Raw genomic sequence first — 16,465 nt, forward strand, 5'->3', positions numbered from 1 at the left:
GGGAGAAACGAGCGAGTTTGCATCCGTTTTCCACGTAGGCAGCCACGTCATTAGTGGTAATTTAGTGGTCAATGTTTAGAGGTCGGGAGCATTTTTCTTGTTAAAAATGTGCAACGCAACCTATTAAGTTCACTTGTTCTGAAATAAGATTTTATATATATATATATATATATTAAATTTTTTTTTTTTTTAAAAAAAAAAAACTTGTTTCTTAAACATAAGAGAATTGAAAATAAAGAAATATATATTTAGTTAATTATTGGAGGTGGTGGCTGACAAAGGAGGGTGAACAAATGTGGAGACCGATGATGGACATTTACTATAATATTTAATAGCTGGAGTGTCATCGGAAGTCACTGAAAAAGATTGGCTCAAGATCACAGACGATGACCATCAAATTGTCGGAATCCATCGGAAGGTGACCAGAGCTCACCAGAGGATTGCCTGCGGCCATAAGTGGTGGCCTGTGGTGATGAAGGAGGAAGGAAAAGGGAAAACTTACTTTGAAAATAAGTAAATAAATTTATTTATTTCTAAAAAATTTGAAATTTTTGGAAATACTTTTATTATTATTATTATTTTTATTTCTATTTTATTTTTAAAACAAAAACAATATACCAAACAAATTTGAGCTTTTGATTTTTTAAAAAATATATATAAACCAAAATAGAAAAAAAAAACGAAAAGGTGACCAAATAGCAAATAAAAGAAAGTTAATTAATTCATACATCAGCAAGGCCAAGTCCAGGAATACTGGGAGAGATGGCATGGTGCAAGATGTCCTCTATGACATAAAGGAGTAGTATTTTTTTTGGATAAGTAAGTCATATTATAACTAAAAAAGAAAAATATACAATGAAGTTCAACACACAGCTTTTGATGGGAGCACAAAAAATAAACTACTCCATCAAAAAACAAACTGAGCTTATAGAAAACAAGCACAACATTCCCAACAAAACAAGGATTCAGAATTTCCTTCTAGCATTCTTCAAGTCATGAAGTTTCGCTTTAAGTTTTATTCTGTTATCCTCTTTTGAAGTCTCCCCATAACTAGGATCACTTGGAGATGGACTCCCTCTATTTCTCAACTCTTGACTTGAATCTTCATTTCCTAACTCGTCCATATCACACGATTCAAGGACATCAAAGGCATTAGATGTTGAAGGGATAGAAGACTGCGTCTCTCTCTCTTTGCTGATCAATGGCGTTGAACCTTGCCCACCATCTCTCCCCTTTTTTCTTCACCACTTCCCATTTAGTCGGAATTTGTGTTTTAGTGTCCTTGACTCTCCACTCATGTTTGAAGGAGAGAGGGTTCAAAGACTTTGGCTTTTGAGGGCACAAATTAGTGGTATGGCCAAAAGTCTTACAACCATCACACCTTTGGGGCTTCCATGGTACCACAACTTGAATCTCATATGGGTCACCATAACCAAGATTTATTTTGAAAGACTTAGGGATCTCTTTATTTGCTGGCACTTCATTACAAATTCTCGCAAACGTAAGTCTGCTTCTCTTGAAAGTTGGCTCATCCAAATAAAGAGGAGTTCCCAAGATGCTAGCTATGTAACCCAAACCCTCTTCACTCCAAAGTTCCAAAGGAACATTGTACAACTTCACCCACAATGGCACACTTAAAAATTCACACTTTGTTAGTTTTAGTCCAGGTTACCATTTTTTAATAACAATCAATCTAGCCCCAACATAATAGGGGCCATCTTCCATGATTGTGTCCATAGCCTCTTCACTTTTTACTCTAAAAATAAAAAAACCATTGTCAATGGAGACAACGTCCTCAAGCAAATTTCCCTAAAGTTTCTCCGCCCAAGTTTTCACATAATGGAAAGAGAATCTTTTATCAATGAAGTATCCAACCAAAGCATTTTCCCAATGAGAAAAGCCTTTTTTTGAGATCTCAATAGGGACATTGTAAATGCCATCTACTTGGTTCTCAATCTTATGGGTACCTATTTTATACTTCAATTTTGACACCTTGTTAATCTCTTCTTTAATTAAAGAGCTCCCAACTTGTAGAGGTTTACCTGATATAGCAAGTGTATCCAGACCTTCACTACCATCTTCCATATGTAGATCAACCGAATCCTCATTTCGACAAGCTCGCACGGGCTTATCACTCTCTCGTTGCTTGGAACCCATTACTTCTTTCCTTTGATCAGCACTAAGTGAGCCAAATTTATTTGACAACATCATTTTGTTTGCCACCAATGGGGACACAGTGGTCAATTTTGGCCACTGCTCAACATCAGTTAGCACTCTAGTTGGTGTGTTCCATGCATTAGGTGTTTGATGCTGCTTTGGTGATTGCTCAGGTGAGACTTGCATTTCCACAGTCCAGCGAAACTGTGTTGTACCAAGATCACAATCACACTCAATTGAGCTATCCTCCGAATCTACGTCCCTCAATCCCCTCTTGTTTACATTTGAGGGCCCTTGCCACGGTCCCACAAAATCTCCAAGTGAAAGAGATTTGGGGGGGCCTCGAATGCGTGTAGACCGGCGGGGAAGTACATTAGGCATATCATCAGTAGATAGTTGATCCACCTGATTTACAAACTCCTTCAAAGATACCTTAGTTGAAGATTTGCTTTTTGATTTACTCTTGGCTAGTTTGCTCTTGGCTAGTTTGCCCTTCTTCAATGATAGCTTACTACCCTCTCTGTCCCTCTCATTGTCCTTCTCTTTCTCTTTCTCTTTCTCCTTCTCCTTAATCATCTTATGACAGCACAGTGACAAGGTTTCACTGGGGCATTTTGTCGAACAGGTAAAGGGCACTTCTGTGTTGTTCCTCTCTCTGATAAGAATGAGATGACAAGAGGAAGGGATCAGAAGTCAAGCTTCAGTACACTCCTCAACACCATCTATTGGACCCATACTCCTCTCGTAGCCATCCACTCTCTATTTCTGTAGATCAACGACCATGTGTAGTGGATCTGAAAATGCTTGGGGTCTTCGCAGCAGTTACCTGAAAGTCGGTGGCGATGTCGATGGCCGACGCTGGAAACGAGTTTTCTGCGGCGTCCACAGCAGCGGTGTAGCGGTGCGAAGACGATCTGAGAGGGAGAGAAGAACAAGAGGCGTGAGATGCGAAATGGTGAAGTCTTTTGTTTGAGCAAACCACGTCCCTTATACCGAATCAGAACTCTATCGGATTTTTTTATTTTCACCACCAAACACGACCTTACCATATTAAGAAACCCCAAACTCATTTTATTAGAGTGAAAGAGGATTGGAGACCCATTGGATTCAAAAAGGAGTAGTTTGACATCAAATTCGCGGCCATCAGGGGAATGTGTGGCCTGGATTTGCTCCATCATCGCTTTGTCACTGGCCGACATCGAGATCAGGTTTGAGTTACTCCCAGTCTGGTGCATTTTACCACCAGCCGGTACAATTGTAGAAGTCATGGAAGAGGAAAAGTAAGCTCTTTCAATGGTGGATGAAAGAAGAGAATGATAGCTTCTTGTGGTGGTGTTGGTGGTGGTGGTGTTGGTGGTGGTAGTGGTCTGTGTTTGGCTTCCTTCCAAATCTTTTATAGTTAGTTAAAAGGGTAATGGTATAAAGGCTAAGTGAATCAAGTGCCATGCTTCCAAGGAGGTTTATTTAGTTTAGTTATTCTATTAACACAAAAATCAAACTCTACACAACTGTTTGATACGTGTGGAACTCATCTCATGCAAGAAGATTGTGTTTAATTATGATTAATTTTTATGTTTTTAGACTTTTTCGTGATTATTTTTCCCCAATATTTAAAAGAAAGCTTTTTTTTGATAAATCCATTTTTTAAGAGTTTTATTCCATCCAATTCATATTTTTTTGACTATTTCATTAGGTCCTATTTGAGATAAGAAGACCAAAATACCCTTTTCATCTACTTATATTCCATTTAGTTCACATTGTTTTCTTATGTTTCAATAAGTCTTGCGGGTGACATAATTACCAAAATACCCCTAATGTGAATGTTCACATCGTCAATGTGAATGTTCATATCGTCAATGTGTAGGGACTCGGCCCATGTCGATCCTCGTGGGTGCCCGGAAAAATTCGAGTCGGGCCGGGACGGGCCCAACCCATTGACAATGTGAATATTCACATTGACATGTTAACATTCACATTAATAGGAGTGTAAAATTGGCCTGCATCCCATGGCTGCGCGAAACCCGCCCGTGGCCCGGGGCGGGCCCGGTCCGGCCCGTTGACAATGTGAATATTCACATTGACATATTAACATTCACATTGATAAGAGTATAAAATTGGCCCGCGGCCCATGGGGGCCAAAAGCCCACCCACGGCTCGGGGCGGGCCCGATCCAGCCCGTTGACAATGTGAATATTCACATTGACATGTTAACATTCACATTGATAGGAGTGTAAAATTAGTCTGCGCCTTGTGGCTGCCAGAAACTCGCCCACGGCCCGGGGCGAGCCCGGCCGGGCCTGTTGACAATGTGAATATTCACATTGACATGTTAACATTCACATTGATAAGAGTATAAAATTGGCCAGCGGCCCAGGGCGGGCCCGGCCCGGCCCGTCCCGTTGACAATGTGAATATTCACATTCATATGTTAACATTCACATTGATAGGAGTGTAAAATTAGCCCATCTGGGGCGGGCCTGGCCATTTTTTTTTAATTCTTTTTAATTTTTTCTACCAAAATTTTATTATTTTCCACAAAAAAAGACACTAGGCCTCGGCGCGGGCCGAGCCTCAGATTGAGCCTTGAATGGGCCTTAACCGGGCCAATGGGCCGGGCCGGGCTTCAAAGTGATGGCCCAGGCTCTAGCCTAGGGTCTCGGACTAGGCTCGAGCCTGGGCCCAAACGAACCTTTCCCGGGCCGGCCCACGGGCCAAAAAATTAGGCCTAGGCCCTAGCCCTGGCATAAGGGTATTCGGGTTTTGGACGGGCCGATGGATCGAGCCTCGGGTCGGGCCGGTGGGCCTGGGCCAATTGTATACTCTTATCAATGTGAATGTTAACATGTCAATGTGAATATTCACATTGTCAACAGGCCGGGCCGAGCCCGCCCATGGGCCGTGGGCGAGTTTCGGGCAGCCACGAGGCGCGGGCTAATTTTACACTCCTGTCAATGGGCCGGGTCGAGCCCGTCCTAGGCCGCTGACCAATTTTATACTCCTATCAATGTAAATGTTAACATGTTAATGTGAATATTCACATTGTCAACAGGTCGGGTCGGGCCCGTCCTGGGCCGCCCATAGGCCGTGGGTGAGTTTCGGACAGCCACGAGGCGCGGGCTAATTTTACACTCCTATCAATGTAAATGTTAACATGTCAATGTAAATGTTAACATGTCAATGTGAATATTCACATTGTCAACGGGCCAGGTCGAGCCCGCCCCGGGCGGCGGGCGGGCTTTTGGCCGCCTATGGACCACGGGCCAATTTTATATTCTTATCAATGTGAATGTTAACATGTCAATGTGAATATTCACATTGTCAACGGGCCGGACCAGGCCCACCCATGGGCTGCGGGCGGGTTTCGTGCTGCCATGGGACGCGGCCAATTTTACACTTCTATTAATGTGAATGTTAACATGTCAATGTGAATATTCACATTGTCAACGGGCCGGGCCCGCCCCGCCTCGCGGGCGGGTTTCGGGCTGCCCACGGGCCAATTTTACATTCCTACCAATGTGAATTTTAAAATATGAATGTTCACATCATAAAATTGCTAACCATTCAAAAAATATTTATAAAGGTATCAAAATTAAATATAAGGGCATAAGTGTCTAAAAAAATAGTGTAAATCAAGGAAAAAGACTTTATGAAATAAAACTATATATACATGGGACTAAATAGGTTAAAAAATTTCTTCATAAATTCTTTAAATTAAAACACTTCTAAATAAGATTTACTAATAAAAATCCTTATTTAAAATGCATCTATTAATAGAGAGACTAAATTGAAACACTTTTCACGCATATATCAATATTAATTACCGCCTATTGCTTTATTCTTCTGATTGGGCAAGAGAATTGACATTTTAATCAGGGAAACCTTCTAGAGAAATGGAAAATTAAAAAGCAAAAAGATAAAGTTTCGAAAATAATAGAATACACAAGTCTGTAGTTATATTTACTGAGAAATCTAGTAGTGAAAGTAAGAGAATAACTACGGCACCGACATGAGTTGAAAATGGAGTCGTTTTTATGAAATATTTTCTTGACCAATGAAAACTTTCTGACACATTTTTTTTAATGGAAAATGTTTAAGGGCCCGAATCTGCTTGCCCGAATGCCTAAAATGACGTCGTTTTGGACATTCTTTTTTTTTTTCTTTTTTTTCTTTTTTTCCGCCATTTTCGACCTCTGCAATGCAGAGGAAGAGGGAGAGAAAGAGAGGGAGAGGGAGAGGGAGAGAAAGAGAGAGAGAGGTCGCGTCGCCTGCGCCGATCGCCGCCGATCGCGTCTACCTCGCCTCAGCCCCTCCTCCTCTATTTTTTAGGCCCCCTCCAGTCCTTCCTCCTCTCCCCTCCCCTCCCCTCCCCCCCCTTCCCTTCTTCGTCTTCCTCCTTTCTTCTGCTGAAAAGAAAAAAATAAAAATAAAATAAAATTAGGGGCATTCGGGGCGTCCCGTTTTCGGGCCCCCAATCACTACCGTTTTTTAATATAATAGTCTGCCAAGACTTCATGTCATTCCATGTCAAGGCTTTTCTTTTCAATGACCAAGTTTCAAGAGAATTTACATATTAGACAATGTTCTTCAACATACATTATCATGGATAAGAGGACTGTCCAGTTTGGAGCTTTATTAGAGAGCAGTATGACCCTTGACTTCCTACAGCAAGTAGATCAGAATGTGATCCTTGCTCCGCAACTTTCCCATTCTTTATCACAGCTATCGAATCAGACTTCTGTATTGTGGATAACCGATGAGCCACAATTACACAAGTCCGACCAACCATCATCTTCTCCAACGCTTTTTGGACAAGATGTTCTGACGCACTATCGAGTGCACTGGTTGCTTCATCCAAGAGGAGGATTGATGGGTTCTTTAGTATTGCTCGAGCGAGTGCTATCCTTTGCTTTTGGCCTCCAGAGAGTTGAACCCCTCTTTCTCCACTGTAAGTATTGTATCCATCTTTCATGGAGCTGCATTACACACAAGGATTAAAATTTTGTTTCACTATGTTGTTTTGGGTAGCTTGAAAGCAGAAATGTTTCGAAAAAAATAAAAGAAATGATAAAAGAATTTGAGAGGGGATAGATTTATACCTTATAAATTCATGAGCATTGGCAAGTACTGCGGCCTTCCTTACTTCAGTTTCAGTGGCATCCTCTTTCCCATAGATGATGTTTTCGCGGATAGTTCCTCCAAAAAGAGTGGGTTCTTGACTCACTAATGCAATATGTGATCTCAAGCTTCTCAAGTTGTACTCCTTGATGTCTTGCCCATCTATTAAAATTGATCCTTTTATTGGGTCATAGAACCTTTCAACTAAGCCAATAATAGTGGATTTGCCTGATCCACTCTGTCCCACTAGTGCTATTGTTTTACCAGCTTCAATTTTGAGACTCAGGCCCTGGAAGATCATTTGTTCAGGCCTTGATGGGTAGAAGAAGAACACATTCTTCAACTCTATGAAGCCTTTAATTGTCTTTTCAGCGTTGATCCCTTTAAGGTCATCTGGCTCAATCTCAGTTTTCCTGTCAAGAATAGCAAAAATTGATCTAATGGCATTGCCACCTTTTGCCAGATCAGAAGTCATGCTTCCTGCATCCGCAATATTCTTACTTGTGCTCATCAAGATGAAGAACACTTGAAATAAATGCTTTGAAGTTACTAAGCCTTGATTCATCAGCCTCCCTCCGTACCAATAAGTCAAAGCAATCGAGGCCGTTGACAAAAATTGGGAGCTAAAGAGGCCAAAACCCGAGAACCATGATTGCTTAATGCTTTCTTTCTTGGGTCCTTCCATTGTAGCCTTAAAGAGCGACAATATTTTTTTTTGAGAAGAGAAGGCGCTGATAGTCCTATGGTTAACCACTGCTTCGCTCGCTAGTTGGCTTCCTTTATTTTGAGCTTCTTTGGCCTTTTTTGACATGCTCTTCATTAATACATTCTTTGAATAGAGGCTTCCAACAATTAAAGGGTGTATGGCAATCATTACAATTGCTACCCTCCATGTGACCACTAATGCAAGCCCATAAGCTAGGGAAACGTTGACGGAGACCTGACATAACAATGCCATGCGATCCCCAACAAGTGATCGAACCATGTTGGCTTCGGTAGCCAGACGTGCACATATTGCTGCACTTGTGTTCTCATCTTTATCAAACCAACCAATCTCAAAAGAAAGCATATTTCCAAGCAATTTCTCCCTCACCCTCTTGGTTAAACGTTCTCCCATGATTGCGAAATTATAATGTTGGAGGAGATTTGAGAAAAAGCTTATAACAGCTAAGCTTAAGAAGACAATGCAGTAGAATTTTGTCTCCGATTTGATCTTGGGGTTGTCTTCTAGGAAGTATACCGAGACAATTGATCCCAAGCAATAAGCATAAACTGGCTGAACACCCCCAAAACTAGCAGCCCCTAAGCACCCTAGCAGTGCTTGTTTCCATTCAGGAGCATTCATTCGTAGCAAGCGCCACTTTGAAGGAATAGAATAAGAAGATTTGCCCAAGTTTTCATCATCGCTATCATCATAAGAATACATTTGAATAGAGTGTGGCACACTGACAGAAATACATGGGCTAAAGTTTGACACAGGGCTACTTTGCCAAATTGATATTGCACCAACAGGAGTTTGGGGAGTCTGTGCAATCATCACTCTATCATTGTTTGCAACCTCTGATGGATGATAGTGACTGTTAGAGACATCATTTTGTGCTGTGGATTGCTGCAATTGCACCATTCTAAAATAAGTCCCTCCTCCATTGTTCAATTGAATCAACTCATTGTGAGTACCCGATTCAACTACATTCCCTGATTCAAGAACAACTATCATATCAGCTTCACGAATTGTGGCAAGACGATGAGCAATGACAATTGTTGTCCTTCCTAGCGAAGCCTTGTCAAGGGCCTCCTGCACTGTCTTTTCAGATTGTGCGTCAAGAGCGCTTGTAGCTTCATCAAGCAGAAGGATTTTTGGGTCTCGAAGTAAAGCCCTTGCTATCGCGATCCTTTGCTTTTGACCTCCAGACAATTGCAATCCAAACTGCCCTACCTGCCATGCCAATGAAAGTTTACTAAGTCGAGCAATCAGAAAGTAAAGTTTGATTCAGAAGCAGAAAAGCGATTACTTACTTGAGTTTCATATCCATCAGATAACTTAACAATGAAGTCGTGTGCATTTGCAGCCTTGGCTGCACTAATAACAAGTTCCATCGGAGCACCTCCCTTGCCAAACAGAATATTTTCCTTTATGGATGTTGCAAAGAGAACTGGTTCTTGATTCACAAGACCCATTTGAGATCTCAACCATTTAAGTCGAAGTCTCTTTATTTTATATCCGTCAAGTAGGATGTGTCCTTTGACAGGGTCATAAAATCTTTCAAGCAAAGAAACTATTGTCGACTTGCCAGAACCACTTCCTCCAACAAGGCCTACTGTCTTCCCGGCTTTCACTTTAAGATTGAATCCTTGAAGAACTGGGGTCTCTGGTCTTGATGGGTAACAGAAGGTGACATCTTTAAACTCAATTTCCCCTCTCACATATGCTAGAATCTTTCCATCTACATCTTCAGCGTCTATAAGTGGATTTCGATCAATCATCTCAAATATCCGTTTAGCTGCAGCTGTTGCCTGGGCGAAGTATGAGAGATTGGGGATAGCAGTCATAATTGATCTGAAATTTCAATATTGAAGTTGTAATTTCTGATTTTTTTTTCGAAAAGGTTGGTGCAACCTACCACAGCATGGCTAAATATATTTTTTTTCTTTCTTACTTCGAGTCTTTTTCATTTACACAACTTGATGTCGTTGTGTTAAAGACAATCTTAATTCAACGGTATAGCATTTTCTATTCAGTTTCAGTAATTATACTTTTGTAACTGGATAGTATTTCCTTGTTTGATGCATGATCACAAATTAGGTCTGATTTCAAAAAAAAATTAGGGTATATTATAGGAAAGGTTAATTTCACTTTCATCCTACTAAATTATTAATTTCGTTTATTTAGTTTTGACTCTCAGCTATTGTGGTCCAATTAGAATGGTTATCCAAATCTGTAATCATTAAAACTTAATTTGACGATCGAAAAGAGAACTTCAAAATTTGAACAAGTTAAATTACAAAACCAAAAGTATTTTAAGAAAACACATGTTTAGTTGTATAGGTGGTTCAAATTTTAAAATTATACCTTTGCTCATTAAGTTATGTTTTCACCATTATTTATTTGGACAGACTGTTACCAATTGATCATATAAACTGAAATTAGAAATTTTATGGACTAAATGGATAAAACTCATGGTTTAAGGATGACATTAAAAATAAAGGTTACTGAAAACAAATTAAGATTATTTACACGAAAAACCCCCTAAACTATTGAGAAGTCACTTTTATTCGTAAACTATAAAAGCATAGAAATGGACCCACTAAACTATTGAAAAATATCACTTTGCCCTCCTAAATTATAACAGTATACAAATGGACCTTCTAAACAATAAAAGTGTACAAATTGAACAACCTAACGAAAGGGGTCAAAGTAAAACACGTCAATAATTTAGGGGGTCCATTTGTATGTTTTTATAACTTACAAAGCAAAGTAATAATTCTCAATAATTTAAAAGATTGATTTGAATGATTTTATAGTTTAAGGGGCCAGAATAATATTTCACAATAGTTTAAAGGGTCTCTATGTAATAATCTAAAAAAATGAAGGAACATTAGTAAGAAAAAAAAATTTATAAGCACATAAAATTTGGTAGCAGAATCAAACACAATTCTCACATATGAGGTGAGACTTTAAAGATGTGTGAGTCTCATCTCATACTAGACGATTGTGTCCGATTCTTTAATCGAATTGTGTGCACGTAGAAGAATTGATGAGGAAATTGACATACATTCCTCCGTAGATAACACAGATTGCTGATATGAAAATTCGGCCACCACTCTCTCCTCTCTCAGTAACAAGGAGACTCCCAACCCAAACTTGAAATGCCCAAGCTGCATATACCATTCCCATGCTCCCTATAAGCAATCCCTTTGTGATTCCCTGTTTTATTCCCAAATCCACACATTTCTGAAGTGAGTTGCTGAACCTATCCAATGTTTGATTCTCTCCTACGTATGAATAAACTGTCCGAATTGAAGAGATGGATTGTTCTGCGATTCCGCCGGAAATTCCATAAGCATCCCTCATCTTCATCGCCAGACCCATCAGCACCTTCCCAAATCCAACCCCTGGAATTATGAACAAGAGGGAGAATGGAAGAGCAGCCACCGCTAATCGCCATGAAAGTAGAAAGGATACTGTGAGGCTGAGTGTGAATGCTGAGAGGTTTGCCAGACAGTTTGGCATCTGCAAAAGCAAATGTTATCATTTTGTGTCTCAAACTATCGGGGAATGACTCATTTCTATATCACTATTCTCCAAACTATGGGCTTTATTCGGGACCCACAATAAAAGGAGTGTACAAAATTTCACAAAATTTCCGCTTAAGTGGATCTGAAAAAAACGCAGCCTTACTCTTGTAAACGACGCCGTTGTTTTCGCGACTCGAATTCGTAACTATAAAGTCACCAAGAGATATTTTATCGCTACGTCAAATCCACCCTTCTATTCGGAACTCGAAATAATAATTAAAATTATTTGTATTATAAATCTCATTTTTTTTCCGTCTCAAAATATTAGTCTTTTGGGGGCTTGTGAATCCTCAGTGCCCATAATCTGTACCAATTTTCGTTATCTGTGGCCATTGCGAAGCCGCCTTAAGCATTTATTTTCTTAATTTGTTTATAGGAGTCCTCTATCCCACTCTTCTCCTTCTCTCCTTTATTTGAAAGGCATCAACTAAGTTTCAGATTTGACCTTCGAACGTTCTATCTATTGAATTTTAAGATCTCATTTGAATCACCAATCTTTTTTCTCCATAACCCTTCAATCACTCATCGGAATCTATTATACTAATCGAGAATTCAAGTTCTACAATCTAATTAAACATGTTGTTGCCACTGTAATTCTATCCAGTTTTCAAGATGGATACCTCTCTTAAAAGGGCAATAATTATTACATTTTAAAAATATTAGTATTAATAAATTTAAAAGAATGACAAAATAAAAAATGCATGTTATTTTATTCTTTGACTTTTAAAAATGGACTAATATTTTGAGATAATAAAAAATGAAATAAATGACTAATGTTTTAGAATTGAGGGAGTAGTGAAAATCATTTGTGCAAAAATCTAATTTCAAACAAAATTTTAACACTATATTAACAACTTACGTTTGATTATAAATGATAGCTAACAATAAAGGTAAAATTGATTCAAAATAAAATAGTTTAGGATTAAAATTGATACTATTAAAAAAATAGAAGTTGAATTGGTGTTTTAGTGATAATTTGAGGGCAAAATAATATTTCTTCTAGATATTTCCAGCCAGTTTTATATTTTTTATTTTAGCTATTTTTTTGATATTTTACAAAAAAAAAAATATGCAGAAAATAAAGATAATAATTTAATAACTAACAACTTATGTTCCCAATATACAAGAAGAATTACGGATTGGTTTAATGATTTCAGAGTCTTCAGGTTTTTTTAATGATTTTTTTAAATATTATTTAATTAGTGATTTTTATTATTTAGATCTAATTAATATAATACATTTAAAAGCTATGAAATTTTTATTTTTTTAACAAAAATTCACTAAATATCAAAAATTCAAAAAAAAAATTAGCTTTTTTTAGAATTTTTCATAAATATTTTACTTTTTAAGTGTATCTAAATTAATTATATTTAAAAATATAAAAAAAATCACTAAAAATAAAAAATACAAATTCAAAATTCAAAAAACTATTTTTGAAGAATAAAAAACCAAATTGACTCATAGGTGGAAGACTTTAAGGAATGTATGTGTAATACTCTTGTTACATCATCTTCAATCCTTATTTAAGATACAAATACTCAAAATACACTCTAGGCCCAAACTTATACCAAATTATTCAAATTTTTACCATTTAAGAGAGACTCAAATGTTTATTCAAAATTTTCAAGATTATTTTGTGACTCTCAAATTTACCGCTCTACCATGAGTGAAATTTATACCGTATTCGAATTTGTTCGTGGTTCATACCAAATAAATATTTTACTCAAAATTTTACTGAGTAACAATGAACGAGGGCTGGAGATGACTTTTGATTACACAAGTGAATAGTGAATAAGGAAAAATTACATTTTACTTCACATAAGTTTTATTATTTTTTTCATTTTAGGTTTTGAATTTTTTTTTTTTTTCTTTTTCCCACTTTCATCTCTAAAATTTTAAAATTTTCCTTGTGCCCAAACATCCAAGGGTAGGAACTAAAGTGGAAAAAAAATAAGGGTCCAAATGAAAGCACTAAAACTTAATTGGGAAAGCATAATTTACATTATTTTAAAATTGAGAGAAATACTAGAGATTTATAAAATATGACTTCTAAATTTATCCACACTCATGTGAGAAAGAGTTTGTTCCTGGTTGTTGGTGTATGATTGTAAATAGCTTTAGCATGTTAGTGTATGATTAGCTTTAGCATTAGCACTTTATCTTTTATAATGTAAATTCTTTTTGCTTTCGGTGGGCATCCAATGCATCACATTCTCTCCACAAAGAGAATTTATAGAGAGAATGTGATGCATTGGATGCCCACCGAAAGCAAAAAAAAATTACATTATAAAAGATAAAGTGCTAATGCTATCTCTCTCTATTCTCTCTCTCTATCAAACTATTGTTTACACTGGTTAGCTGATTTCTAAAAAATCAAGGTGGTCAATTTAAAGATAATATTTTAAGAGTTGTAAGCATTTTAAGAGGTACCTTTTCGGCGATCAAGTCATGGATTAAGTGGGCATCGGAGGAGACGGTAGAGACAACTTGAAAGGTAGATGATGAAGAAGAAGAAGAAGAAGAAGAAGTTTGGTTGTCGAAGAAACCTACTTCTTGCCTCAGTACTGATTTCAAGTACTCCATTCTCATGCGGGATGTTTGTCTCTCTGCAGTTCTTGTCCAACAAATTCCTTCTGCAGTCTCAAATGCCATACAACAATAACTACATAATCAAATTTAATCCACTGTTTTATGTGTAAGATAAATTTGTTGATGCTCTTTTTCCATTTTCCAAGGTAATTCTTGTAACTAATGCAAGTAATTTTAGGTTTATATTAGAATTTAGGGCAAATTACACCAATAGTCCCTACATTTTGCTTCTTATATCATTTTGATCCTTACACTTTCAATTGGATCAATTTTGATGCTTAATTTTAAATTTTGTATCAATTTGATCCAATTGATAATATTGTTAATGTTTTTGATAGAAAACAATCACTAAATTGGTTGTAATTAACTTATTAAAAAAACTGAGTGTGTAATTTTTCCTCTAAAAATATAACTACATACTACTTATGTATGTATTTTCTATTAAAAATGCTAACATTTGTAAACAATTGGATTAAATTGAGACAAAATTATAAATTCAAGGTTAAAATCGAGCCAATTGAAATTACAGGAATCAAAATGACACAAAGATCAAAATAGAAGGACTACTGACGTAATTTTCCCTAGAATTGGTTGAGAGAGAAAATTGTATCTTTTTCTATATCCACCATTTGCATCTCTGGGATTATACATACCCATGAATGCAGATACTCCAACTAAAGTAGCCACATAGAGCAGCCTCAGTGAGTACTGTAAAATAGAAAATGAAACCCAAGTATTAGATGATTCTGGTAAAGTAACGATCTATTACACTCTTTTGGCATTATAAATTCATTGGATCATTCATGATAACAAGATAAGATTTTTTAATCGGCAGATTATAGAGTAACTAAAGTAATAAGGAAAAGTTTGATTCGACCAACGGCATATGTGATGTGCCCTTCTAGTAATATGGAGACATATGACCACTTTGTCTTATACTTTTTGGATAAGATGGTCGTGTGTCCCTTTACTACTGAGTAGACAGATGGCCACATGGTAGGACTGTCCACTTAATATTTTAAAGAGTAGATTTTCCTCTAATCCATGAATTGGATTGTAGTTTCCAACTAAGGGTCCATTTGGGAAGGGCTTTTCCGGGCTTTTTTGGCAATTTAAGTCACAAAAGACAAAATAGACTATTTTAGCCACAAAAAACAAAACATCACATCCAACCCATAATCATTATATTCTTCTCTCACAAAAAATTCAAAAAAGCCAAAAAGCCAAAAAGTCCTTCCCAAACCAAGCTTTTTAGCCCAAGCTAAAATAACCAAAAAAGCCAAAAAGCCAACCCACTTTCCAAACGGAAGCTAAAGAGATTATAGGCCTACTCTAATGATTTAAACAATCCATTTTGTAATGCTTGCCAAATATAGCATTCATGTAAAAAAATAAGATTAATCGAATATAGGTAGTCAATTAATTAGATTATATTTTTCTTAAGTTGAATGAACTATCGTTGAAATAATACTCTCTATTAATTTATCTTTAAAACAAATGTGCTCCATCTTGAAGTTTTCGATGTATAATCAATCTAATTTTTTGCATAAATGACATGTTCAGTACGTCATACAAGTTGAACAATTTGAATCATCAAAGTGAGTAAGTGGGCCCACAATACCTCAACTGAAACCTCTAGTCCAATTCATGGACATGAGTTTTGTCTATTTTCACATACTTTTTCTGAATACGTTTTCTGGGTATATAATTTTTTCTTTAAATTCTTGTGATATAATTGTTGTATATATGCTAGTGCAATATTTCGCAATCTCACATCTAATAATGTTATGCCTGATTCTATAATTAATTTCTATATCAATAGAAAAACTAAAAAGTTAATATACTGTCGGCATTTTGTACCTTATCCACCACATGAATGGAGAAAGAAAGTTGAGCACTTGAACTTCCATATTCATTGACGACACCACTGAGAACAAACATTGTGAGAGGAGTCATCATCCCATCTCCAATGCAACCCAATGTACCAAACAACAAGAGCAACTTGTCTACTCCATCAGCAAACCTAAACACCCCACCTTTGCTTCCCATCTCAAATGCCCAATACCCAAAACCCTAACTCACTTCTTTTAAATCCAAACTCCAAACATTCTCTTATATTCATAAATTCTTCACATAAGGACAATGGCCAATCCACTCAAACACCCCCATTTAAGATTCCTAGAGTGACCTTCATTGTCTTTTTGTTTAAAATATCTAATGGATTGTGGATTGTCCATTCTGGGTACACCCACGCCATATATTTCATTTGATAATACAATTGATTCATTTTATAAATTTTGTGTGAATT

General features: G+C 37.1%; 1 protein-coding gene across 1 annotated transcript; it reads right to left on the reverse strand.

Annotated features, from left to right (window-relative positions):
• Window positions 1-6,582: 6,582 nt before the first annotated feature.
• LOC114306765 (putative multidrug resistance protein) lies at window positions 6,583-16,206 on the reverse strand. Its single transcript, XM_028252055.2, has 7 exons — window positions 16,018-16,206; window positions 14,811-14,865; window positions 13,999-14,201; window positions 11,046-11,503; window positions 9,289-9,829; window positions 7,254-9,208; window positions 6,583-7,130 (listed from the first exon to the last, which is right to left on the reverse strand). Exons 1-7 carry the CDS (start codon window positions 16,204-16,206, stop codon window positions 6,755-6,757), a joined length of 3,777 nt encoding a protein of 1,258 aa, XP_028107856.2. The 3' UTR covers window positions 6,583-6,754.
• Window positions 16,207-16,465: the final 259 nt, after the last annotated feature.

Source organism: Camellia sinensis, chromosome 10 (assembly GCF_055761805.1).
Source record: "Camellia sinensis isolate YWXY chromosome 10, ASM5576180v1, whole genome shotgun sequence".
Classification (NCBI taxonomy): Eukaryota; Viridiplantae; Streptophyta; class Magnoliopsida; order Ericales; family Theaceae; genus Camellia; species Camellia sinensis.